At 38.5% G+C, this 26,194-nt stretch overlaps 2 protein-coding genes across 2 annotated transcripts in view; both read left to right on the forward strand.

Moving 5' to 3' along the window:
• The window catches only part of LOC311305875 (NACHT, LRR and PYD domains-containing protein 12-like), a 126,218-nt gene extending 100,226 nt beyond the window's left edge, over positions 1-25,992 (forward strand). Inside the window, exon 15 of the mRNA XM_084433832.1 lies at positions 24,961-25,992. Within this exon, the coding sequence (XP_084289958.1) occupies positions 24,961-25,468 (508 nt within the window). The 3' untranslated portion in view covers positions 25,469-25,992. The remainder of the gene's footprint in view (positions 1-24,960) is intronic.
• LOC311298933 (ribonuclease inhibitor-like) lies at positions 1,995-23,450 on the forward strand (the record flags this gene model as incomplete). The annotated part of the gene is made up of 3 exons (XM_084422262.1): positions 1,995-2,162; positions 18,839-19,012; positions 23,285-23,450. The coding sequence occupies exons 1-3, from the start codon at positions 2,005-2,007 to the stop codon at positions 23,448-23,450; spliced, it is 498 nt and encodes a 165-aa protein (XP_084278388.1). The 5' UTR covers positions 1,995-2,004.
• Positions 25,993-26,194: the final 202 nt, after the last annotated feature.

Consider the following 26,194-nt stretch of genomic DNA (forward strand, 5'->3'; position numbering starts at 1 on the left):
CGGTGTAGGCAACACCGATTTTTGTCGTTGTTCTCTGTATTGACAGCACTCCAAATTTACAAAAAAATTAGCTCAATGTTAAAATTGACCGGAGTTCTCCTTTAAAGGCGTCTAAAACATTCAGCGGAGCAGCGACAGAGTAAACAACAGTGTCCCAATATGATACAAACATTTACCAATAACGTGGAAAGCTTTTAAATCTGCTCAGAGAAAGATTCGCTGTGACGAATCTGTCACCGTTCAACATCTGCTGGAAATCCAGGTAAAATTATCTGCGTGCACGCGCGCGTCCCCAGTTAACATGATCCCCAGTTGATCCGTAACACCGGCGCACTGGCAAAGGTTAACAGGTTAATAACACAAAATTAAAAAGGTGATATCAAGCTTTAAATATTTGATTAAGACAGACAGTTTGATCTTGGGTCAATAATTATATCAGTTTTTTTTCAGACAGGATCAGAACTGTTCATAACTGCTTTGAATTTAATCTTTGTATTTCACAAATATCTAATTTTGGTGCAACATATACTGTAACTTGTAAAAACCGAATAAGTGCATTTTAAAAGTCTGTGATCAGTATCTGCCTGTAATAAGATCCACTGAAGGTAAGTTGACTGAACGCTAGTGATGGGCGCTTTCGAAACACGCTTCATGAAGCTGTGAAACCTTTACGAATCTTTTGTTTCAGATCAGTGGTTCAGAGTGTGTGTCAAACTGCCCAAGTCACATGATTTTAGTAAACGAGGCTGTTTCCAAATGTTAAAAAATGTCAATGGTTCACCACTGGGGGGCGATGATCTCTGTGAACCCATGAATCATGCAGATTCACTGAGATTGAACAAGTGTTTGTGGGTTTTACCTGATCTCTGATCAGTTTTATACATTTGTAGACATTTTAATTAGACATTAGTATAATTAAAAGGAATAACAGTAGTTAATAGTCTCTTATTGGCCTGTTTAGCTGAGCCATCCATAAAACACACCGACACTGCCTCACGGTGCAGCACTAAAGCAGATGAACTACCTTTTACAAAACTTGTTTGATTGTCTTCTGCTTAAGGAAATACTTTTATTCCTTAATCTGATCATGTTAGTTTATACAGTTATTCTTTGTTCATGTTAGTTCACAGGGGATTTACTAATGTTATTCTGTTAACTTTTGTATTTAAAAATGTATTAGTAAATGTTTAAACTTAAGGTTATTAAATGCTGTATAGTATTGTCCATCATTGGTTCATGTTAACTAATGTAGTTAATGTTAACAAATGAAACCTTACTGTAAAGTTTTAGCAAGTAGACAATGTGTCTGAAAACAACCGACATAAATACATTTCACCCAGTGAGCAAACCAAGGTTAACATTGACATGAAAGAACCTTAAAGATTAAATGAAATGAATGTGTAAACTAACATAAATAGATCAACGCTTTCAACCTTTGTATTGTTACAGTGTTGGTAGTATTTTTACCTTTTTACCTTTACCTTGATATCCCTGTTTATTTGTCAGCAAAAGTCTGCTGGATGAAGAAGAACACGTTAGTTGATCATCATAGATCTGAGTCATTTTCTCTTTCTGTCTTCAGTCTGAATAGATGCAGTATTACAGAGGAACAGAGTCTCATCCTGACTTCAGCTCTGAAATCAAACCCGTCACACCTGAGAGAGCTGAAACTGAGCTGGAATACACTAGGAGACTCAGGAGTAAAGCGCTTATGTGCCGTACTGAAGGATTCACACTGTAAACTGGAGAGATTGAGGTCAGTCACATTCACATACAAGAATCAAAATGCTTAAAATCACTTCAACAGTTTAAACTAAAACACTTTAACATTGTATTTGTGCAAACTTAGTATTTTGTGATCTGGTGAAATAAAGATGAAGATCTCTCTTCCTCTCTCTGTTTTATTTGCTTATGAAGATGATGTGACTTTACAGAATAAAGAGTTTTCTTTTCTTCTGTCTTATTTTATTCTCTCTCTGCTAATGTAGGTTAAGAGGCTGTGATATGACAGATGAAGGTTGTTCTGATGTGACTTCAGCTCTGAAATCAAATCCGTCACACCTGAGAGCGCTGGACCTGAGCTGGAATAAACTAGGAGACTCTGGAGTGAAAAACCTCAGTGATCTACTGATGAACCCACAATTCAAGCTGGAGAAACTACAGTTAGTATCATTATACTGTACAGCAATTACAGTTACTCGTTTTTTTCCTGGCGTTTTTCGGTGGTGGAAATCCATTAGCCACTGAAACTTTTTTGTCATTGTGGAGAGGGCAGTGCATGGTTGCATAGCAGGGTAAATCTGACCTAATTTTACTATTAATAATAAAAGATAAGCTAAAGTGCATTGTAAATGTCAGTAATTTATCTTTTTTTGACTCATTCTTTTTATAAAAATAATTTAAAGTCTGAAATATGTGAGGTTTATCTTTTTATAAACTTTTTTGTCAAAACTTTATTTGAACTTGTACATGTTAGTATATAACATGTTGCAAGACACTTTTAAAATCCGGCTATCATTAATGGTAGGCTATTATTTTAATGTTTATGTAAACAAAAAGTGCATATTGATGCTTATTTTATTTGTTATTTGCTGGTTTTCGTCATAAAACTTGGTGAATTGATTTCATTGTGTAGTATTAGTACATTTTGAACAGGATTCTGTGATAACCGTGATAATTTTTGTCACTATAATCATGAAATGAAATGTTCATGCCATTTCATCTCTAGTTATGATCAACTAAAATCAACTAATTATGTGTTTTTACAGTAGGCCTATAATATGCAAAGTACAATGTTCTATACAAAAAAATTATATCTGATTCTGTTCTTTTCTCTGACACGCGTTGTTGGGTCTGGAAGGTTACTAATGTGATTGCTTTATCTGTAAATTAAATTAATGCTCTTTCAATTACTGAATTCATTGAAATAAAATGAATTCTTTGATTTGAATATTTTTTGGCAATATGTCGTGTAGGTCTTAAATTTCAGGTCTTAAAATGTCTTAAAAAGGTCTTAAATTTGACATACTGAAACCTGCTACTGTAATATATAGGCTTGTATTGGGTTTGTTCATCTCATGTCTGAATGATGTCCATTTATATCCACAAAAGTCACCAGAATCTATCATTTAAGGGACTATTTATCAAAATGTTCTCCAAGGGGAGCACACCCCCTGGATCCCGCTTGACAATTATGTTGATCAGTGCATATATCTTGGCTTAGGGGCCGCTTACCTCCCAGGGAAAAAAAGTTCAGGCTCTAGAACGTACTTCGCGACCGTTAAAAAAGTACGCTCTATATAGTATGAATACGGGTAGTATGAATGGAGTCAGGACGTACTGGTATTACGGTTGGTATTGTCACGTAACATGCGCGGTCACATCAGCGCAGAAATTTAAAGAGCCCATTCCACTGACTGCACCAACTTAAGCAATGTTTTTAGTTCTTCTTTCCACTTTCGTCTGCGTTTTTACGTCGTTCGTGCTCACAATTCAGAGGAGTCGGTCAGCTGCTCGCAGATCACGCCTTTGTCGAGAGCTTTTGTGTAATTTCTCAAATAAGTTAAATATCATTTAGCCAATACATTTTACCTAAAAAAAATAAAATAAACCTGTGAACAATGACAGATGTTGATTTTTGGTAAGGAAAAAGTAATGTATTTGCTTGTGATATTACCATCAATGAATAAACATGAATGAATCAATAGTATGCGTGTGTGTATCTCTGTTGATTCATTCATGGATAGCAATATCACAAGCAGTGTGTGTGTGTATATATATATATATATATATATATATATATATATATATATATATATATATATATATATATATGTAGGGTAACACACTGAGGTCAGATACAAAACACACATATACACACACACATTCATATGCATGTGTATACATGAAGACTTCAGATGTAAAAGAAAAAAAAAATCTTCTAAAATGAGCATTTTTATCAAGCTTGTATATTTAGGTTCAGTAATTTCACTTTAATGACAATTAATAGGTCCTTTTCATTGCCATTAAAGTGAAATAACTGAACATAAACATACAAGCTTGATAAAAATGATCAAACTAGAAGAAAATTTCAGATGGCACTTAGAGGCTTTTACATCTTAAGTATTCATATATGTGTGTGTGTGTGTATATTTATATATATATATATATATATATATATATATATATATACATACACACACACACACACACACACACAAGAAATGGATCATATACATATAATACATACATGCATATTATATTTATAAATAAGCCAACACAGAAAACAAAAAAACTATAAACACGTTTACAGATTGTGAGCCCTACAACCTACTCCACCAATTCTTCATCTATATTTTAAAGATGGAGCTGACCTCCGCCCGACCTCCGACTTTCACGGTAGTCCATCCAGTCACTGATTGCGACCACGGGTGGAAAAAAAGCACATCGAGGTGCTGGTGTTCTAGCTACATATCACATATTTGAGCTTAATTTTTGACAAATTATTTACTTTAAATTTGGGTAGGAAAAATTCAAGTGGAAATCCAAAAATTACTATCTTGTACACATGCTTTTAAAGAAACAGATTTTGAATTATTTTAAAGTGATGCCCTACAAATGAGATTGTTAGTAAGAAAGTCCCTTTAGATCTTTTAGAAACCTGTGGAGGTAACCTTACTGAAGCTGCTGACGTTCATTTTCTTCCCTCAAGACGACGTTTTAAAACTTTTGCTTTTGGTGGTGCTTTAAGCTCTATTATACTACTTTGTGCCAAAGTTTTGTGATTTTGTTTTAAGCTTTGTATTCTGTATCCATTTAAAAGTTAAATAATATACGAAAATAAAGCAAATACATTTTAACCCTCTGGGGACCAAAAACGCGCCCGCGCGTTTTGCTCGGTTTTTTTTTTTAGCAATGAAAATAAACACTAAATGCTCTGTTAATTTTTATCTTTCATTTTCGTGTAATACATCAATCGATCCTGTTCAGTTTCTATTTTTTTTCTGTATACTCACAATAAAAATAAAGTGTTTTGCTTTTTGACAAATAAAGAAAAATTAAGATGATGCGATTTCTGCCTTCTCTCTGTCAGTAAACTCCCGTTTGAAACGCGTTCGAAAATGATCTATAACTCCGCGAAAATTCAGTCAAACAGGCAAACAGACCCACGGGCATAAAGCTTGAGATCGCATCTTTTAATTGAAGTCATTTATATAAAAAACAAATATTCTTAGTTTCTGTAATCTGTATACAAAGAGAGCGACTCCAGTTGAGCTCATTACGAGATGATTCACAGTAATTTGACCACTCCCCGGAGAGAGCGCGCGCTATTCAAATGCAAATTCTGAGAACCATTTCAGTCTGTGAAACGCCCCCCACATCAGCTGTAAACAAAGCGCGTCGCGAGTGAGACATTATAGCCTTTATGGAGAAAAGTTTCCACAGTGCTGATGAGGAGAAATATCTCCTGATATGAGCAGCAGATCGTGCTGAGGAGTGAGGTAGGCTGTTTTCTTTTCTCAAGTGTGGAATAACGTTATGGAATAACGTTAGTGTAGGCCTATAAACCGCAAAAAGATGAATCGCATTTCTATAATATGACTCGCGTTTCTGTGAGATGAATGAAGGGTACATATTTGTAAAGAGTGTTTAGCCTGAATATGAATCGCGCGTCTGTGTGTGAAAGAATAAACTGCTTTGCCATAGCCTACTGAGATGAGTAAAAATCGACTGGAATATGTTGAAATAAAATGTATTTGTATAAGCAACGTAAATTAACATTTATATGCCCTGATATTTCAATAAAACAATGTTAGTCAGGCGTTAGTCACACTATTTTTGTCAAAAATAAAGTCATAGACTAAGATGTTAGATGTTCCAATGTTGGCTATTCAAACTAATGAATACATATGATAAAATGTAGGCCTATAATCTTTTTTTTCTTTCTTTTTTTTTTTTACAAAGAAAGAGTACACTTGAAATATTGTTGAAATTGTAATTATTGTTGTAATTGTAACATTTTTAATAAAATAGCTAAACATATTTACAAGATAGATGTAAGCGAAATCTTAAATGGTCAATATAAGTATTCTTCTAAATACATTGTCCTTGCATTGTGGCTCAGTCAGTGTCACACCTGAATGAATGGCTAATTATGCAGAGTCATTATGCAGAGTGGGTGGGACAACCCAGGTGTAAACTACTCCTTCACGCCCCCCTCGCATATTGGCTTTCCAAGCAAAACCTGTTTTACACCATTTAAATCAATGTTTTTTTTTTTTTGTGAACGATAAAGCAAGACTATTTTCACATAATTTTGAAGCCAGTACTCAAAGGTACAACATCAATTAGACAAAAGTCTTGTGGACACATATTTAATATGTGTTTTGTGGTCTTAATTCAGCCACTTTCATTTTTATTTTTTCCAATAACCACGCATAAACATTATTCTCTTAAAAATACAAACATCTACATACACGTTGCCCGCATATTTTGGTAGCCCTGTTTGTGCTATATAGAGTGATTTTACACCTTTGCCATTAACATGTTTATAAATAACTGAAAAAAGCAAAAATTTCAAGGCATGTCAGAACATCTCAAGGGCTCCAAAAACACCTTGGTCCCCAGAGGGTTAAAGGTGTCTGGAGTGTGTGGGTATTTCTCTATAGTGCGGCACTCATATTTTTCAGATATACCTGCAATTTGCTAGTTTCAAAAACCATCTGGAATCTGCCACAAAATAAGTGCACACACAACACCCTTTAAAAATATTAATTACTCAATTCCACATATTAAACACTTTACAACTGACAATCTAACTACTGTAAATCCCTGGGAATTAAGTGCTTTGTAATAAAACTTGCTAAAACAGCATGACAAAATTAACTTACTAACAAATAAATGGAAAGAGAGTGTGTAACATTTGTTTTCTTTATTATAATAAAAATTTTTTTTTAGCAATTATTTCTAAAAGCTGAAGGAATCTTTCCTCTCTCTGGCCTCCTGTTCTCGTCTCTCCTCATGCTCTTGTCGCTCTTTCTTTTCTTTCCTCCCTTTCATTAGCCACTCTCCACTCTATAAGAACACAGGTGTGTTCATCAGCCCCCTGCAAAATCAACACAGAATTTAACATTAGTGATGAACCATGGTCAATCTATATTATTATATTAATATTAATGTTACATGGACAAGTTGAGGTACACTTGATAACAGTAGCTTGCTACGTAGCCAACACATATTACATATCAACACTGGTAAAGGAGAAATAAAATCGCTGTAAAATAAAAAAAAAAGTTTTGTAACTATCATTTAACTGAGAAACAACGTCGTTGTTTAAATAAAACAGTGTTAACTAGCTGACAGGCATTAGCTCGTTCTGTTCGGTAATAATAATGATAATTTTGCAGCCAATTCACAAAATTGTACCCTCGATTTACATTATTTAAACTTTTAACAAGTCAGTCGTTTACTTATATGATGTTAAACTAATACAATTTAACCACAAATAAACAATAAGTGTTTTGTATAGTATTTACACTTGAAAACAGCCGCGTCTCCATTTTCGAATATTTTTCGCCATTTTCGAATATAACGATGACAACTCCTCTCCCGTGGCATCATGGGATAGTAAAGTGTCCATCATATGCGCACTTCAGAATCTGGCCGGAAGTAGTAGGTCATCCGGGTACTTTTCGCCTACTGTTTTTCGAATTCTATAGCCGTTTCTCAATACCAAGTACGCAAAGTTGGGACTTGAGTCCTTGGTAGTTCAGACTTGACAAGTTCGACTCAGGAGAACGAACTCCCGAGGACGGGAGGACGCAAGTCCGATAATTCTGAAATGGAACAGCGGCGTACTTGATAGCGTCGTCACTCAGCTCGCTCTGGCTACTCCGGTTATCTCTTTATGTATATCTAGGCTACAAATAAAACAAAATATGTTATAAACCACCACTCTGCCTCTTTTCATTTTCATTTGAAAAAATCTTAAACATAATGGCCACACAAATGTGGTTCAGGCAACGCAATTGATTATCTTCACTGCATAACAACACGAAATATAAAGCACCCTCACCTTTTTTTTTTCTTTTTTTTTATATGATAAATAAAAAAAACATTATAATATTGATCATTAAAACTAACATTTAGCAAAAAGAGACAGGGTTGTGTCATTTTATTTTATTATATATGTACATACAGTGAAGAGAATGTAGGCAACATGTATAATAAAATATTTTATACGTTTTAAATATATAAAATAAAATGACAACCTTTTTTGTTAAATGTCAGTTTTAATGATCAATAATAGCCATTATAAAAGTATAAGTAGCCTAAAAGGTATAAGAAGCTATACAATAATAAAGCAAACGATTCAGTCAAACATAAGTCAGCTCTCTAGGCTACAACGTTAAAGTTAAATAGACTAAATAAAGCTATGAAACTTCACTTTGCCCTCAGCTTAAAGTTTTGCCAGGGAACAAATTATAGATTGAGACAAATAAAATAAATAAATAAATCGCTCGTTAGATATACACAAGACGATTTATATCCATAGACTGTAAAAAAATATGGACGTAGTGTCCGTGACGTCACCCGTAGGTTTCTGAAGAGCATTTTTGAAGCCTAAAGTGGGCGGAGCCGGCCGTCGCCATCTTGGCCTTGCGTCACTCCCGGATAACAGAAAATAGGCAAACAGGCGGGGCGTGAGTGGAGCTGACCTGGCTATCTGAAATCACCTAGCTCGACGTGATCGAGTTAGCTGATGATGTAAAGCCAATTAAACGTTCCTATTTTTGCCCTTCGAAATATTATAATAGTTAAAAGGCATGGCTACAAGTGAGACTGTGTATTACTTCGAGAGTGTTTGTGTGTGACAGTGATTTATGTGCACATGTCCGTCACTCTTTCATGGTCCGTCAGCGCGGTATTGCTCAAGTTCGTAGAGAGCTTATTCAGTCCATTTTAAATTCTGATTTTGGCCGTCTCTCAAATGGGTTAAACCATAGATATATTGCCTTTGAAGTGCAAGTAAATGCGCTAGAAAATCCGCGCTCATTCATGTGCATTTATTGCACGGACGGAGAAAGCGCCGACGCCTGCAGGATTTCATCTGACGGTACATAAGCATATTATAATCCATCTGTTCCGTGAGAGCAGAACGAACGAGTATTTATTGACGTTTTAAATTTGAAAACCCCAAAAAGCAACGAAATTGTCAGACATCCATTAGTGCAGGTTCACGGAGGAAAACAACTGAAATACAGCGCTGGTTGTTCTCTCGAACGATAACGACGGAATCCAAAGACGTGGGCTTTGTACCCAAGTATTAAATTGTATGAAATAATCCCGAAAAAAAGCACAAACACTGCAGAGATGGCAAGTTCAGCAGCAACATTTGCTGAGGTGAAGTGACGGTTAGTAACAGCAGACAAACGGCTAGCACTGACAGCGGCAATCCATCTGTCACTCAAGTGGCCACGCCACGCCCTTAAATTTAAATATTAATCAACTAAACGGACGAGTTATAAAATAATTCACCCCCCTCACAGTTGTTATGAAGGGCAAAATTAGCTGTATAGACCAAAGCCACATAGAGATCCAGGCTGTAAACATATTTTTTTCTGCTGTAAAGTTGGTAATTTTAACATGAGGGAGATACAGATTTGACTCACTTCTGCAGCCAGGCCAAGCGGCCAGTCAATGAATTGCAGTTTAACTCACTTCCGTATTGGTTTCAAGAGAGAGACGGGGAGGTTGCCGCTTGTTTATATCTCATGTTAAACCACAGTCAAAGACTGGAGACATCCAGCAGCACTAGCCGAGGAAAGGCTGTTCACGGCGGGGTACATGAGCGCCGAGCGGCCGGTTGCCTGGATCTCACAACACCACATTTTCAAATAGGCGCTATCTTTATAAATAAACCAAAGATTTGAGCTTCAAACAACTACATTCTCGCCTGAAATACTCTTAAAACTACATTTCGTGACACAATTACAGCAGTATTTTTAAATTACGCGGGGTTTCTCATCTGCTATTGACGCTTGCTGGTTGGTGTGAGATGCATTCTGGGATACCTGGCTGTCTCAAGTCCGCACAAGTCACCTCTCGATGCATCCTCGGTAAAAGGGGCGGATCAAGAACACATCCGGGGATTTGAACTGGACTTGGCTAGATGTGAACTTTGAATTGGAACAGTACTTGGGCAGCGACTGATGTTTCACAAGTCCACAAGAACACAAGTACAGACAAGAACGCATATTGAGAAACGGCTTATGATTTCGGACATACTACTCTGCTCGCGTGCTGTTTTTTGCATACTATATAGTAAGGAAGAATTCTAGTCGATGGAAAATGAAAAGTTGCGATTTTCTAAGCCTATATGGCTAGGAACTACTCTCATTCCGGCGTAATAATCAAGGAACTGTGCGGCTGTACCATGGGTGCAGCAGGCGTAATGATATGACGCAGCGCCTGAAAATAGTCCCCAGCTCGGTAACTTCTTCCAACATGACCGGGAGTAAGTTTGTCTAACCTATTAGACCTATTTTCAGGCGCTGCGTCATATCACTACGCCTGCTGCACTCATGGTACGGCCGCACAGTTCCTTGATTATTACGCCGGAATGAGAGTAGTTCCTAGCCATATAGGCTTAGAAAATCGCAACTTTTCATTTTCCGTCGATCTTAGTACACGGTTTAACTACAGAAGAGTCAAGTTTTAAATAGGAAAAATATTGAAACTCTTTGGTCATTTTGAAAGAAATGCTACTGGACTCGTCTGAATCAATGATCTATGCTAAGCTATGCTAAAAGTGGTACCGTCAGACCCGGAGTTCGGCTGAATGGATTCTAAAACGGTAAAACTCATCTGTTTAACTCTGGGGGAGTTGTAAAATGAGCATATTTCCGAAAAAAGTGGAGTATCCCTTTAAATATTTGATTGAGACAGACAGTTTGATCGTGGGTCAATAATTATATCAGTTTCTGTAGAGGCAGAACAAGGTTTTTTTTTTCAGACATCAGGATCAGAACTGTTCATAACTGCTTTCAATTTAATCTTTGTATTTCACAAATATCTAATTTTGGTGCAACATATACTGTAACTTGTAAAAACCGAATAAGTGCATTTTAAAAGTCTGTGATCAGTATCTGCCTGTAATAAGATCCACTGAAGGTAAGTTGACTGAACGCTAGTGATGGGCGCTTTCGAAACACGCTTCATGAAGATGTGAAATCTTTACGAATCTTTTGTTTCGGATCAGTGGTTCAGAGTGTGTGTCAAACTGCCAAAGTCACATGATTTCAGTAAACGAGGCTTCGTTACGTCATAACTGTTTCCAAATGTTTAAAAATGTCAATGGTTCACCACTGGGGGGGCGATGATCTCTGTGAACCCATGAATCATGCAGATTCACTGAGATTGAACAAGTGTCTGTGGGTTTTACCTGATCTCTGATCAGTTTTATACATTTGTAGACATTTTAATTAGACATTAGTATAATTAAAAGCAATAATAGTAGTTAATAGTCTCTTATTGGCCTGTTTAGCTGAGCCATCCATAAAACACACCGACACTGCCTCACGGTGCAGCACTAAAGCAGATGAACTACCTTTTACAAAACTTGTTTGATTGTCTTCTGCTGAAGGAAATACTTTTATTCCTTAATCTGATCATGTTAGTTTATACAGTTATTCTTTGTTCATGTTAATTCACAGGGGATTTACTAATGTTATTCTGTTAACTTTTGTATTTAAAAATGTATTAGTAAATGTTTAAACTTAAGGTTATTAAATGTTGTATAGTATTGTCCATCATTGGTTCATGTTAACTAATGTAGTTAATGTTAACAAATGAAACCTTACTATAAAGTTTTAGCAAGTAGACAATGTGTCTGAAAACAACCGACATAAACACATTTGACCCAGTGAGCAAACCAAGGGTAACATTAACATGAAAGAACCTTAAAGATTAAATGAAATGAATGTGTAAACTAACATAAATAGATCAACGCTTTCAACCTTTGTATTGTTACAGTGTTGCTAGTATATTTAAATGAACAATGTGTAGTCTTTCTCCATGTTACCTTTACCTTGATATCCCTGTTTATTTGTCAGCAAAAGTCTGCTGGATGAAGATGAACACATTAGTCGATCATCATAGATCTGAGTCATTTTCTCTTTCTGTCTTCAGTCTGGATGAATGCAGTATTACAGAGAAACAGAGTCTCATCCTGACTTCAGCTCTGAAATCAAACCCGTCACACCTGAGAGAGCTGGACCTGAGAGGGAATAAACTAGGAAACTCTGGAATGAAAAACCTCAGTGATCTACTGATGAACCCACAACTCAAGCTGGAGAAACTACAGTTAGTATCATTATACTGTACAGCAATTACAGTGTGACTGAAGTTTATTTATTTGAAGACAGCAGGGCTTATGTTTCATTGTTTATAGCAGTGCACTTTCTGGGTTTCCCCTATTGCTCACAGGGGGTTAAAGTGGGATGTGAGTGTGCCGTACGGACTCTTATTCTGGCTGTACTGAAGACGAAGCGGTTTGACCAATCAGATGAAAGGGGCGTTTCAGCGCCGCCCACATGTGCAAACGAAATATCAAAGCCATAAACCAATTTGTAAACCACAAACGAAAAATTAGAAATCGAGCCGAAATCTAATTTTCCGTTTATTAAACTAAACGAAACACCGAATAAACGATCCGTCTTTTCATTTCTCGTTATTCCATTCCAAATAGGAAATGAAATGATCAGATGATACACGGACCGTGTCGTGTGTTCATTCGTTTTTTGATTTAATATTGAAAGTAGAAAAACGAGAAAACACTTCCTTTTTCGTCTTTTTATTTTTTCAAACAAACTAAAAACAAGTATTCAGCTTGATTTTTCACTTTTCGTTCTCAGGTAGAAACATTTATAAACAGCTTGAATATTTGATTTCTACACGTAGGCGGGAATGAAACGCTCCTTCCCTCTGATTTGTCAGCCGAAGATCAAACTGTCCCGTCATCAGTTCTTCCTCAGCTCCGCTCAGCAGAATTTAACATTTCAAAGCCGCGATGTACAGAAAATCACACAAAGATATAGAAAAAAAATGTATAAAAACATTTTGGATCAATAAAACTAAGAAATAACATAACTCCAGAAAGGGCCACACTGCAGACAGGATTTGCATTTCACATGCAAATCAGATTAAATCGGCTAAATTATCTGTGCGAGCAGGCTCTAAGTACAGCACAACATCGATGCACCGAAAAAATAAATAATTAATTTACTAAATTAAATTAGAACAGAATATACCTTTCTAATAAATAAAAATACAAAACGAAATAAATCAGAATCAAGTCACAAGATGAGGAGCAAATGTGTGCAAAATGCCTAAAGTGCAGGGGAACATATATTCAAAACACAAGCCACAAATAGTTAGATTAGATAACCCTGACAGATCAATAAAGAAATAAAAATAAAGAAATGATTAAAATAACGATAGTAGCCAGAATTTTCAACTTTGTCTTTTTAACTGCAGAAACAACAATAAATGCTAAACTGGAGTGGCAGTCTTTAGCTAAACATGTTCACAGCCTCCAAAAATCAAATTACAACCGGCTGAAAAGTGTTAAATCACTTGTACCCTAACGTTACCTGATCGAGAGAACAAATGCAGTCTTTCACTCTGTCTGTGTCCGTTGGAGTCTTTTGTGCACACGGATAAAATACATTCTAAAACACTTAACGTGAAAAACGTTTAACGACTTAATCTCCTAAAATAGTTACATTAAAATATCAGATTATGTAAAGATAACGCTTTACTATAGGAGGAACGCATTGCGTTCATATTCTGGGTTCATCTGCTTTTCTGCACATAGTTTCTTAATAAAGTGTGTACTGTGTACGTTAAAGTGGAAAACCAACTTGTTAACGTTGGCCGGCAGAAGTGCGATCATGGTTCTCTTACGAGAGTTCTCTCGTACTGCGTCTTAGTTAAGACGCTGCGGGGAAAAGTCTCTTTTCACGAATATTGAAGCAAAAAATTATCCTTAATTTTAATATTTGTAAAACGCATTTGCAGCAGTATACAGCCACAGGCAATACGGCTCGCTTGCTCATTGGCTGCTCTACGGCAAATGCATAAGCCTATCGAGCGCAGGCTGATGCAACATCAGACCAATGAGGCCACTTCCCGCCGACACGGGCGTGGCCTAGCCCTATAAAGGTAGCTCGAAAAGGCTGACTCAATTGATTTTTCATCTCTTCAGCGAAGCTCACGCATCGTTGCATCACGAGAGGAAGCAAGCGTCGTCTGAGTGTAAGCACCTCAGCGGGACGAGCCATCCTGAAGCTGCTGGCCTACGCCGCCTTCCACTGCCGTACCTGCTGCGCTTTCCGGCGCCATATCCTTCTCTATATGCTGTGTTTTATGTGTATGTACCTTACACTAAAAGAGCCGGGCGTCTTTTTCAAGACGCCCTCCCTTTCCTAGAGGATCTCGCAGCTCTCGCGCTCGCTGGCGGCGACTGCCCCCACTCCGAGCCAATTGCCTATGGTGACTCTGAGGACTCACCTGGCATCCTTCTCCAAGGCTGCTCCTCCTGGAAGCGGACGGTCGGGGTTAGTTTTCTTTACGTTACAAGAAAATCTACCCTGCCCTCTGCGCGTCATTCACCGGCGAAAGGAGAAAAGTGTGTTCGTTGTACTGGCCTCTTTTCTCTTACATTTCCCAGTTCCTTGTCGGCGACTGGAAATGTCATTTGCAGCAAGCGTACGCCTGCTAGCAAACGCTGAAGAATGTTGACGCTCAACGCATCCAAAAGCCTGTATCCCCCTGTGGCTCAGTGGTGGAATAATAGGTTTTTCGCACGGACGACTGTGGTTCGATTCCCGGTCTGGCCGCATATAATTATGCCGCTAATGCTTCGCTCTGTCAGTCCCCTGAGGGCGACTGCAGAGGTGCATTTTTGCAGCCAGCAAGCGCGTAGTACCCGCTTGCCTGCAACCGAACACCGTTTCTACGGTTCCCGTGCGTCACTGGCGAAAAGAGAATGGAGTGCTTTAGCCCCGCTGAGACCGGGCGTTATCCTCTCTTCTCACATTCTGGCACTTTTCAGGTGTCTGAAAATGTCAGTATTGCATGTTGTGCTACACGCATGCCTGCAAATGAACGCTAGTGTGTTTAATACTCGCGATAACTAAAGCCTATGTGTCTTCCTCTGTGGTCCAGTGGTAGATTCATAGCCTATCGCGCAGTCGACCCGGGTTCGGTTCCCGGGTCCGACGGCTGAAAATTGTATGCCATCACATACAATTTGCTCTGTCAGTCCCCTGGAAGGTGACTGCAGATGTGAATTTTTGCAGCCGACGAGCACGTGGTATAACCCGTGCCCGTTTGCCTGCACACAAAAACCGTTCTACTGCTATATGTGTAGAGAAGATGCCTGCCCATCCTCACACACAAGCACAGCCCTTCATACAGGGCCCGCGCTCATAAAATCAACTCAGGTCGATCGCGCTCACAACATAGTAACGTGCCCGCTGCTAGCGCCCACAAACACCATGTTCTGCATGTCTCATGGTTTTCTATAAAAAAAAGCCTTTCCGCACTCGCTCTGCTCAGGCAGACAGTGCGCTCAATGCAGTAAATGTGCCCGCTCTTCCGAGCCCACATTCACTCACAGACATTGCATGTCCTACGGGACTCACCCAGCCCTCCCTCACTCGGTTAAACACCGCGGCGAGGTCGAGTGCGTCTGAGAATGTTGATATTGCATGTCATGCTACCCGCATGCTTGCAAACAAACACTCGCGTTAACTGAAAGTCAATGTGTCTTCCACTGTGGTCCAGTGGTAGATTCTAAGGTTTTCGTGCATGGCCGGTACCATTGAGAAGGGACCTTCTCTCGCAGGCCAGGGGCTCGATTTGGCACCCTCAACCGGAGTTGTGGTCCCTACACGTATGGGCTCTCAACGGTTACCCGCTGATCTTTCAGTAAGAGTGCTAAATACTATCACTCAGGCTAGAGCATCGTCGACTCGATGGCTCTATGCCTTAAAGTGGTCGGTATTCTCCAGCTGGTGTATGGCTCGGGGATGTTCACCCCTCGACTGTGAGGTGACGGAGGTTCTCTCCTTCCTTCAAGAGCTGTTGGATAAGGGCAGAGCCCCCTCCACGCTCAAAGTATATGTGCCGGCTATCGCAGCATTCGCTGAAACAACGCTCGGTCAGTCGATAGGAAGGAATGATTTGGTCATCCGCTTCCTCAGGGGAGCTAGGAGACTGAACCCTCCCAGACCCCCGTCGGTTCCTGTATGGGACCTCTCTACGGTTCTGGAGGCCATGAAAGGTTCCCCTTTCGAGCCCATCCAGACGATTAGCCTCAGACATCTGTCATTTAAGACAGTGTTCTTGCTGGCTCTTGCTTCAGTGAAGCGCATAGGTGACCTGCACGCGCTCTCAGTGAGCCCGTCGTGTTTGGAGTTTGGGCCTAGTGACTCGAGAGTCATACTCAAACCTAGGCACGGTCATGTGCCAAAATCCCTCAACACACCGTTTCGGGCTCAGGTTATATCCCTGTCTGCCCTGCCGGTGTTAGAAGAGGAAGGAGACTTGAGCTCTCTTTGCCCCGTCAGGGCTTTAAGAGCCTATGTGTCTCGCTCTGCTGTCTTCAGACAGACTGAGCAACTGTTTGTCTCGTTCAGTGGACGTTCCAAGGGAATGGCTGTTTCGAAACAAAGCCTATCCAGATGGATAGTTGACGCCATAGCGTTAGCATACACCTCCAGGGGTCTTCAGTGCCCACTGGGTGTCAGAGCGCACTCCACGAGAGGCGTTGTGGGCGTTTAAGGTGGGATATCCTTACAGGATATATGTATGGCGGCATGCTGGGCCTCGCCGTCTACATTTATCAGGTTTTATAACCTTGAGGTTCCCGCCTTGCAGGCTAAGCTGTTATCGGTGTAATTGAACACTGAGAATGCAAGCGCAGTGCGTTACTACTATCTTACGGGCAGTATTACGTAAGACCCATATTCCCACTTTAGTCAAGGGTGTCTTGTCTAAGTGATGTCATATATTGCGTCTGCGGACGCAGCCACATATCAGAACGGAGAGTTCCTCCTCCTGTTCTAGGACTCTCTGTGAGTCCCTCTGGTGATTGTGCACTGTAAATCCTGGGTTCGCCTCCAGGTTTATGGTTGTTAATCCCTGCACGCACGGCGTCTTACATTGGGTTCCCGCAGCGTCTTAGCTAAGACGCAGTACGAGAGAACTCTCGTAAGAGAACGTACTCGGTTACTAACGTAACCTCGGTTCTCTCTAGTAGAGGGAACGAGTACTGCGTTCCTTGCCGTGCGTACGATTCACTCTGGTTCGCTTCTTCGATGAAATAAATCAAGTGAGTCAGCCTTTTCGAGCTACCTTTATAGGGCTAGGCCACGCCCGTGTTGGCGGGAAGTGGCCTCATTGGTCTGATGTTGCATCAGCCTGCGCTCGATAGGCTTATGCATTTGCCGTAGAGCAGCCAATGAGCAAGCGAGCCGTCTTGCCTGTGGCTGTATACTGCTGCAAATGCGTTTTACAAATATTAAAATTAAGGATAATTTTTTGCTTCAATATTCGTGAAAAGAGACTTTTCCCCGCAGCGTCTTAGCTAAGACGCAGTACTCGTTCCCTCTACTAGAGAGAACCGAGGTTACGTTAGTAACCGAGTACGTTTTCCTGATGCTAAATCCAGCCTTGGAGAATATCCTTTCTGATGGTGTACATCCACACTTTAGATTTTCTTATCCCAGATATTGTTAAAGATTTAAATCCTTGCCGCCAAGACGCTCCTCTGTCGGTCACGGATTGAAAGTGAAACTTAAATGTGTCACGGGGTGTTTGGATTTATTCACGCACGTTAAAAAATATTTATTAAAAGCTTCTTTCTTTGCACATTTTTATATACAGCATTATCATAATAGGCTGAATATTAACGTATTGACAGAAAACTGGTAGTTCTATGTGAAATCAGACATTGAGCGCCCTCAAATAGCCAAAGTGGCATGATCCTCATTTCATAACACCTCTGCGAAGATTCGACTGTGAGATCGCTAGTCGAATCAGGCTCCTCCAATCGAAGCATCGAATCTTCGACTATTCGGGGTCACCCCTAATATATACAGTATATACTTCTTTTTTTTTTCATCAATCTCTTTATTAAATTTTGAACATGAAATAAGAACAAAGAAAGTTCCCCTTCACATACAAAGAAAAAAAAATACAAAAACATAAACACCAAGAATCAACAAAAATAAACGACAAACAACATAGTAACAATGAAGGGAAAAAACGAACAAAAAAAAACACATTAACTAATAGCTGTGAGTGACGGTCCAAGAACTACTGCCCAGTCATTTGCAGCAAAAAACGTGGGACACTAAGTTTACTCAGGATTGTCTGGGAAGGTCAACTTCCCAACATATTCAAAAAAAGGGGGTATATATATATACTTTTTAACCACAAATGCCCGTCTTGTACCATCTCTGAGATGTGCCACGTATTACGTCATCACGTTGGAAAGGTCACGCGTCACATCATCAAAAAATGTGTTTTGGGGTTTCATGACCCTTTAAAAATGAAATGAAATGAATGTGTAAACATGAATACATCAACAATTTCAACCTTTGTTTTGTTACAGTGTTGGTAGTATATTTAAATGAACAATGTGTAGTCTTTCTCCATGTTACCTTTACCTTGATATCCCTGTTTATATGTCAGAAAAAGTCTGCTGGATGAAGATGAACACGTTAGTTGATCATCATAGATCTGAGTCATTTTCTCTTTCTGTCTTCAGTCTGTGGAACTGCAGTATTACAGAGAAACAGAGTCTCATCCTGACTTCAGCTCTGAAATCAAACCCGTCACACCTGAGAGAGCTGGACCTGAGCAGGAATAAACTAGGAGACTCTGGAGTGAAAAATCTCAGTGATCTACTGATGAACCCACAACTCAAGCTGGAGAAACTACAGTTAGTATCATTATACTGTACAGCAATTACAGTGTGACTGAAGTTTATTTATTTGAAGACAGCAGGGCTTATGTTTCATTGTTTATAGCAGTGCACTTTCTGGGTTTCCCCTATTGCTCACAGGGGGTTAAAGTGGGATGTGAGTGTGCCGTACGGACTCTTATTCTGGCTGTACTGAAGACGAAGCGGTTTGACCAATCAGATGAAAGGGGCGTTTCAGCTCCGCCCACATGTGCAAACGCAATATCAAAGCCATAAACCGATTTTAAACCACAAACGAAAAATTAGAAATCGAGCCGAAATCTAATTTTCCGTTTATTAAACTAAACGAAACACCGAATAAACGATCCGTCTTTTCATTTTTCATTATTCCATTCCAAACAGGAAATGAAATGATCAGATGATACACGGATTCGTGTGTTCATTCGTTTTTTGATTTTCGATAAAAAATTTTTCCAAAACAACGAAAAACAAGAATTCAGCTTGATTTTTCGTTTTTCGTTCTGAGGTAGAAAAATGTATAAACAGCTGGAATATTCGAATTTTACACGTGGGCGGGAATGAAACGCCCCTTTCCTTTGATTTGTCAGCCGAAGATCAAACTGTCCCGTCATCAGTTCTTCCTCAGCTCCGCTCAGCAGAATAAGAGTCCTCGCGTTGTGATTCTTAACGCGTTTATTGCAACTACATTTCATCTTTTTTTTTCATCAAATAACCAGACTAACATGGCTCGACACAACCCGTACTGGGGAAACACTAGACAGGGCTTTCTTCTGTGTAGACCAGGAGTTCTCAAGTGCCAGGTGTTTACTATTTTCTTATTTCCGAACTGTAAAGTCACGTTTATTTTTTATTTTTTTTTATTTTATCATGAACCACGCTGTGTTTTATTCTTAAGTGACTATATAATGCATTTTACTTCAAATAATCTAAATGTTGACTTTGAAAAGTAGGTGCGTCAGAAGGCTATTCACTCTATTTTGGTTCATTTTTGGTGTGCGCTAGAAAGATGTTTAAGGAGACTGAGACGCGCTAAAGCAGCGCATCATATTGTTTTCTTTATTTTCCAAAGGCATGACATTTTGTAGTCATTTTGAATGTACACAAATAAAAATATAAATGTTACTGTTTCGAATGACAGAGTATTAAACGACCAAGGGTAACATTGACATGAAAGAACCTTAAAGATTAAATGAAATGAATGTGTAAACTAACATAAATAGATCAACGCTTTCAACCTTTGTATTGTTACAGTGTTGCTAGTATATTTAAATGAACAATGTGTAGTCTTTCTCCATGTTACCTTTACCTTGATATCCCTGTTTATTTGTCAGCAAAAGTCTGCTGGATGAAGATGAACACGTTAGTTGATCATCATAGATTTGAGTCATTTTCTCTTTCTGTCTTCAGTCTGTATGAATGCAGTATTACAGCGAAAAAGAGTCTCATCCTGACTTCAGCTCTGAAATCAAACCCGTCACACCTGAGAGAGCTGAAACTGAGCGGGAATAAACTAGGAGACTCTGGAGTGAAAAACCTCTGTGATCTACTGATGAACCCACAACTCAAGCTGGAGAAGCTACAGTTAGTATCATTATACTGTACAGCAATTACAGTGTGACTGAAGTTTATTTATTTGAAGACAGCAGGGCTTATGTTTCATTGTTTATAGCAGTGCACTTTCTGGGTTTCCCCTATTGCTCACAGGGGGTTAAAGGGATAGTTCACTTTGAAAATAAATTTTGATATGTTTTAGCTTACCTCAAGGGCATCCAAGATGTAGGTGTCTTTGTTTCCGCAGTAGTTTCAATTTTGATATTTTTAGGTCAAACCGTTCTTGTCTGTCAGTCATATAATGCAGGTCGATGGTCACGGTCTCAAAACACAAGCACAGAGTCCAAATTAAAACAATTCCCCATCGTCCAAATGAAACAATTCCCCATCATAAGTACACATTGATGGCCTAAGACACGAAACGAGCGGTTTGTGTGAGAAAACGAACAGTATTTATATCGTTGTTATCTCTTGAAAACAGCACACGTCCAAATGATCTGACGGCGCGGGCGGGTATAGATATATACATAGATGTCGCCTAGGCTACGGTTTCGTTCCAATGAACTGCAGTAGCCAAGATGATATATAACATCTATGTTTATATCTATACCCGCCCGCGCCGTCAGATCATTTGGACGTGTGCTGTTTTCAAGAGAAAACATTTCAAAAATTAATTTCAAAGTGAACTATCCCTTTAAAGTGGGATGTGAGTGTGCCGTACGGACTCTTATTCTGGCTGTACTGAAGACGAAGCGGTTTGACCAATCAGATGAAAGGGGCGTTTCAGCTCCGCCCACATGTGCAAACAAAATATCAAAGCCATAAACCAATTTGTAAACCACAAACGAAAAATTAGAAATCGAGCCGAAATCAAATTTTCCGTTTATTAAACTAAACGAAACGCCAAATAAAAGATCCGTCTTTTCATTTCTCGTTATTCCATTCCAAACAGGAAATGAAATGATCAGATGATACACGGACCGTGTCGTGTGTTCATTCGTTTTTTGATTTAATATTGAAAGTAGAAAAACAAGAAAACACTTCCTTTTTCATTATTTTATTTTTTCAAAAAAACTAAAAACAAGTATTCAGCTTGATTTTTCACTTTTCGTTCTCAGGTAGAAACATTTATAAACAGCTTGAATATTTGATTTCTACACGTATAGGCGGGAATGAAACGCTCCTTTCCTCTGATTTGTCAGCCGAAGATCAAACTGTCCCGTCATCAGTTCTTCCTCAGCTCCGCTCAGCAGAATAAAAGTCCTCCGCTGCTGCAGTTGTACGGATTCTGAACGCGTTTATTGCAACTACTACATTTCATCTTTTTCTCATCAAACACCCAGACTAATGGCTCGACACGACCCGCACCGGGGAAGAGCCTCGACAGGGCTTTCTTATGAGGCTTTCAGTTCTCAAGTGCCAGGGGGTCCGTGAAATAATTTACTATAACCTACTGTATTTTCCGGACTGTAAACTAAAGTCACGTTTTTATCATGAAACACGTTGTGATTTATTCCAGAGTGACCTAGGCCTTTACAATGCATTTAACTTAGTTCACATAATCTAAATGTTGACTTTCAAAAGTAGGCGCGCCAAGAAGACTATTCGCTGTATTTTGGTTTATATATATACAGTATATACTTTTTTTTTTTTTCATCAATCTCTTTATTAAATTTTGAACATGAAATAAGAACAAAGAAAGTTCCCCTTCACATACAAAGAAAAAAAAATACAAAAACATAAACACCAAGAATCAACAAAAATAAACGACAAACAACATAGTAACAATGAAGGGAAAAAACGAACAAAAAAAAACACATTAACTAATAGCTGTGAGTGACGGTCCAAGAACTACTGCCCAGTCATTTGCAGCAAAAAACATGGGACACTAAGTTTACTCAGGATTGTCTGGGAAGGTCAACTTCCCAACATATTCAAAAAAAGGGGGTATACATATATATACTTTTTAACCACAAATGCCCGTCTTGTACCATCTCTGAGATGTGCCACGTATTAACATCATCACGTTGGAAAGGTCACGCGTCACGTCATCAAAAAATGTGTTTTGGGGTTTCATGACCCTTTAAAAATGAAATGAAATGAATGTGTAAACATGAATACCTCAACAATTTCAACCTTTGTTTTGTTACAGTGTTGGTAGTATATTTAAATGAACAATGTGTAGTCTTTCTCCATGTTACCTTTACCTTGATATCCCTGTTTATTTGTCAGCAAAAGTCTGCTGGATGAAGATGAACACGTTAGTTGATCATCATAGATCTGAGTCATTTTCTCTTTCTGTCTTCAGTCTGTATGAATGCAGTATTACAGAGAAACAGAGTCTCATCCTGACTTCAGCTCTGAAATCAAACCTGTCACACCTGAGAGAGCTGGACCTGAGCAGGAATAAACTAGGAGACTCTGGAGTGAAAAACCTCAGTGATCTACTGATGAACCCACAACTCAAGCTGGAGAAAGTACAGTTAGTATCATTATACTGTACAGCAATTACAGTGTGACTGAAGTTTATTTATTTGAAGACAGCAGGGCTTATGTTTCATTGTTTATAGCAGTGCACTTTCTGGGTTTTTTAAACTAAAACACTTTATTCTCAATATCTCACAGTGAGTCTGAGTTCACATTATATTTGTGTAAAATTCTTCACATTCATGATTTGTTTGTAAGATAATCTCTCTTCCTCTGTTTGTGTCTTTCTAGTCTACAGAACTGTGGCATTACAGATGTTTCTTCTCTAACTCAGTCTTTGACTAACTCAAAAGCACTGCAGTTTCTAAAAGAGCTTGATCTGAGACACAATAAGATAGGAGACTCACAGCAGCGACTCAGAGACGAGCTACGAGACACAAACTGTGTCCTGAGGTGAGGAAACATCACTGAGATATTAAAGAGATCTTCATTTACCTCTGATATGTGAACAGACCTTTCAAACATTCGTGAAAGGAAATTATCATTAAGCTTTATTGCAACAAAGGGTTTGTGTGAGAACAAAATGTGAAGTTATTGAAATGTTTAACACAAAGGAGGAAAGAGAACAAAAGCTCACTGTCACAGCTTTATACATTGTCGTAGAAATTTTAAACTGTATATTAAACTAACCATGTTTCTAACATCTAACCTTATTTAACATCTGAACAGGATGTACTGTACGAAACCAATGGAAAACTTGTGTCTTTGAGTGTGTGCATATGTGTGTAAAAATAACATAGTTTGGGAAATGAAACTAGACAGTCTGTTAGAATCTTGTGATTAACAAATGAAGTCATCATTAAAACAAAGTTTGCTTTACCTAGTAACAGAGGGGTTTGCATATGAAGAACCAATCAAATAATGGGGAAATTATGTAATGCAGCCTGACATTTATGCCATACCTCGATTCTATAAAAACTGTTGTATCTGTGCTTTACGGTGGGATTTCTCAATGGAATTTGTCTGAGATCCTCCGGCCTTGATTCTTCTTGGGAGAGTTTCTCTGAGAACTGCTCGAAGACTCTCCCGGCCGTTTATTAAAGCATTTAAAGGACATTTGCTGAAAGTCTGTCTGTTAATTTCTGCTTAAACTGGTCAGTTTAGGGAAGCAAGTTAGTTAGAAACTCGGCCAGTTGTCGACGGAAGACGCAAAGAGCTGGAGTATAAAGGTTATTAAGTGTCGATTGTAGACGCAACAGTTTTATTAATTAAGTGTAGATTTGTAGACGCTAGATAGTCTGGATTTAGGAAAAAATCCACTACAACATCAACACCTGCTTTATTAACAGTAGAAGTGAATCATTTCAGTGTGAAAACAGACTTGGTCAGACTGTAGGAAAACGCTGCACTCCTGCTAAAATCAGTGCAGTTCCAGCTTCAGCTCACAGCGTCCAGCTCACATGAGGAATGTCTCTGTCTCTAGTGTGTTTTTACTGTGACAACTTTACACTTACTTTACTCTCAGTTATTTACTAAGAGCCTACAAACATGTTTAAACTAGAGGACAAACGGCTTTAACTAAAGGTTTGTGTTTGAACTCAAAATAACATTTGTATTTGCTCCCTGTGGTTTATTCCATACGCCGTACACTCATTAGTTTCTCCTTTACAGAGACTCAATAGGAGTCGCACCGACACACACACACACACACACACACACACACACACACACACACACACACACACACACACACACACACATATGAACATGATTCATGCTTTACATCTATTATATTTAAAAACACAAATATCTATGCAAGATCATGTATTGTCAGTAATTAATCTGATTACAGAATTCAGTTTAACTTGTTTTTACAAAAAAAAAAAAAAATACAGTAATTGAAATGTAATAATTTGCACTTTGTTCCACTGAACTCTGATTGTTTTCTCTTCTGTTCCACTTTACAGAGTAGATGAAGATCGATCACCAAACATCCCTGATAAAGGTCGATCACCAAACATCCCTGATAAAGATCGATCACCAAACATCCCTGATAAAGATCGATCACCAAACATCCCTGATGAAGGTCGATCACCAAACATCCCTGATAAAGATCGATCACCAAACATCCCTGATAAAGGTCGATCACCAAACATCCCTGATAAAGATGGATCACCAAACATCCTTGATAAAGGTCGATCACCAAACATCCCTGATAAAGGTCGATCACCAAACATCCCTGATAAAGATCGATCACCAAACATCCCTGATAAAGGTCGATCACCAAACATCCTTGATAAAGGTCGATCACCAAACATCCCTGATAAAGATCGATCACCAAACATCCCTGATAAAGGTCGATCACCAAACATCCCTGATAAAGGTCGATCACCAAACATCCCTGATAAAGATGGATCACCAAACATCCTTGATAAAGGTCGATCACCAAACTCTGACAGATGTGTTATATCGTAGTGTGAAATGATCATGAGAGGAGCAGAAACCATCAGGTGATCCACAGAAGAGTCTCACTACTGTCTATGAGGAGAAATACATGTGTAAATGTGTAAAGGTGGAAGAGACTCAGACTTCACAATTAAATAAAGCAGCGTGTGTGTTAGCATGCGTTTTAGAAACGTGATATTGAATGATCAATGTTGGTTTAGGATGTATAATAATTATTTATAATAATTAATATAATAATTCATTTTTATAAATATCTATTTAGTTTTGTGTGAAATCCAAGTTGTGGAATTGGGAATATATTGTTGATTCTGATTTGTATATTTCATTGATATTTTATGTGAAGTTGTACATGTCTTATATAAAAAAAATTATAGATTTCTTTGTAAAATCTATGTTTTGGAATACATTTGTGACTCTGATCTGTTATATATATATATAGCATTATGATATATATATGTGTGTGTGTGTGTGTGTGTGTGTGTGTGTGTGTGTGTGTGTGTGTGTGTGTGTGTGTGTGTGTGTGTGTGTATATATTTTTTTTCTTTTATATATATATATTGTTTTATATTATGTTGTGTATTTCTTTGGTGAGATATGTCCTCTATATTTATCTAACAATTTCTTCTCTCTTGTGACTATTCTACATTACGTAATCAGGTGATTGTCACATGACTAACTAGCTGTTGTGTAAAAGGACTGTGAGTGTGTTTGCTACACCCTGGCTGTTTTAGAAAC

Source organism: Rutilus rutilus, assembly GCF_951802725.1.
Source record: "Rutilus rutilus genome assembly, chromosome: 1".
Taxonomy (NCBI): domain Eukaryota; kingdom Metazoa; phylum Chordata; class Actinopteri; order Cypriniformes; family Leuciscidae; genus Rutilus; species Rutilus rutilus.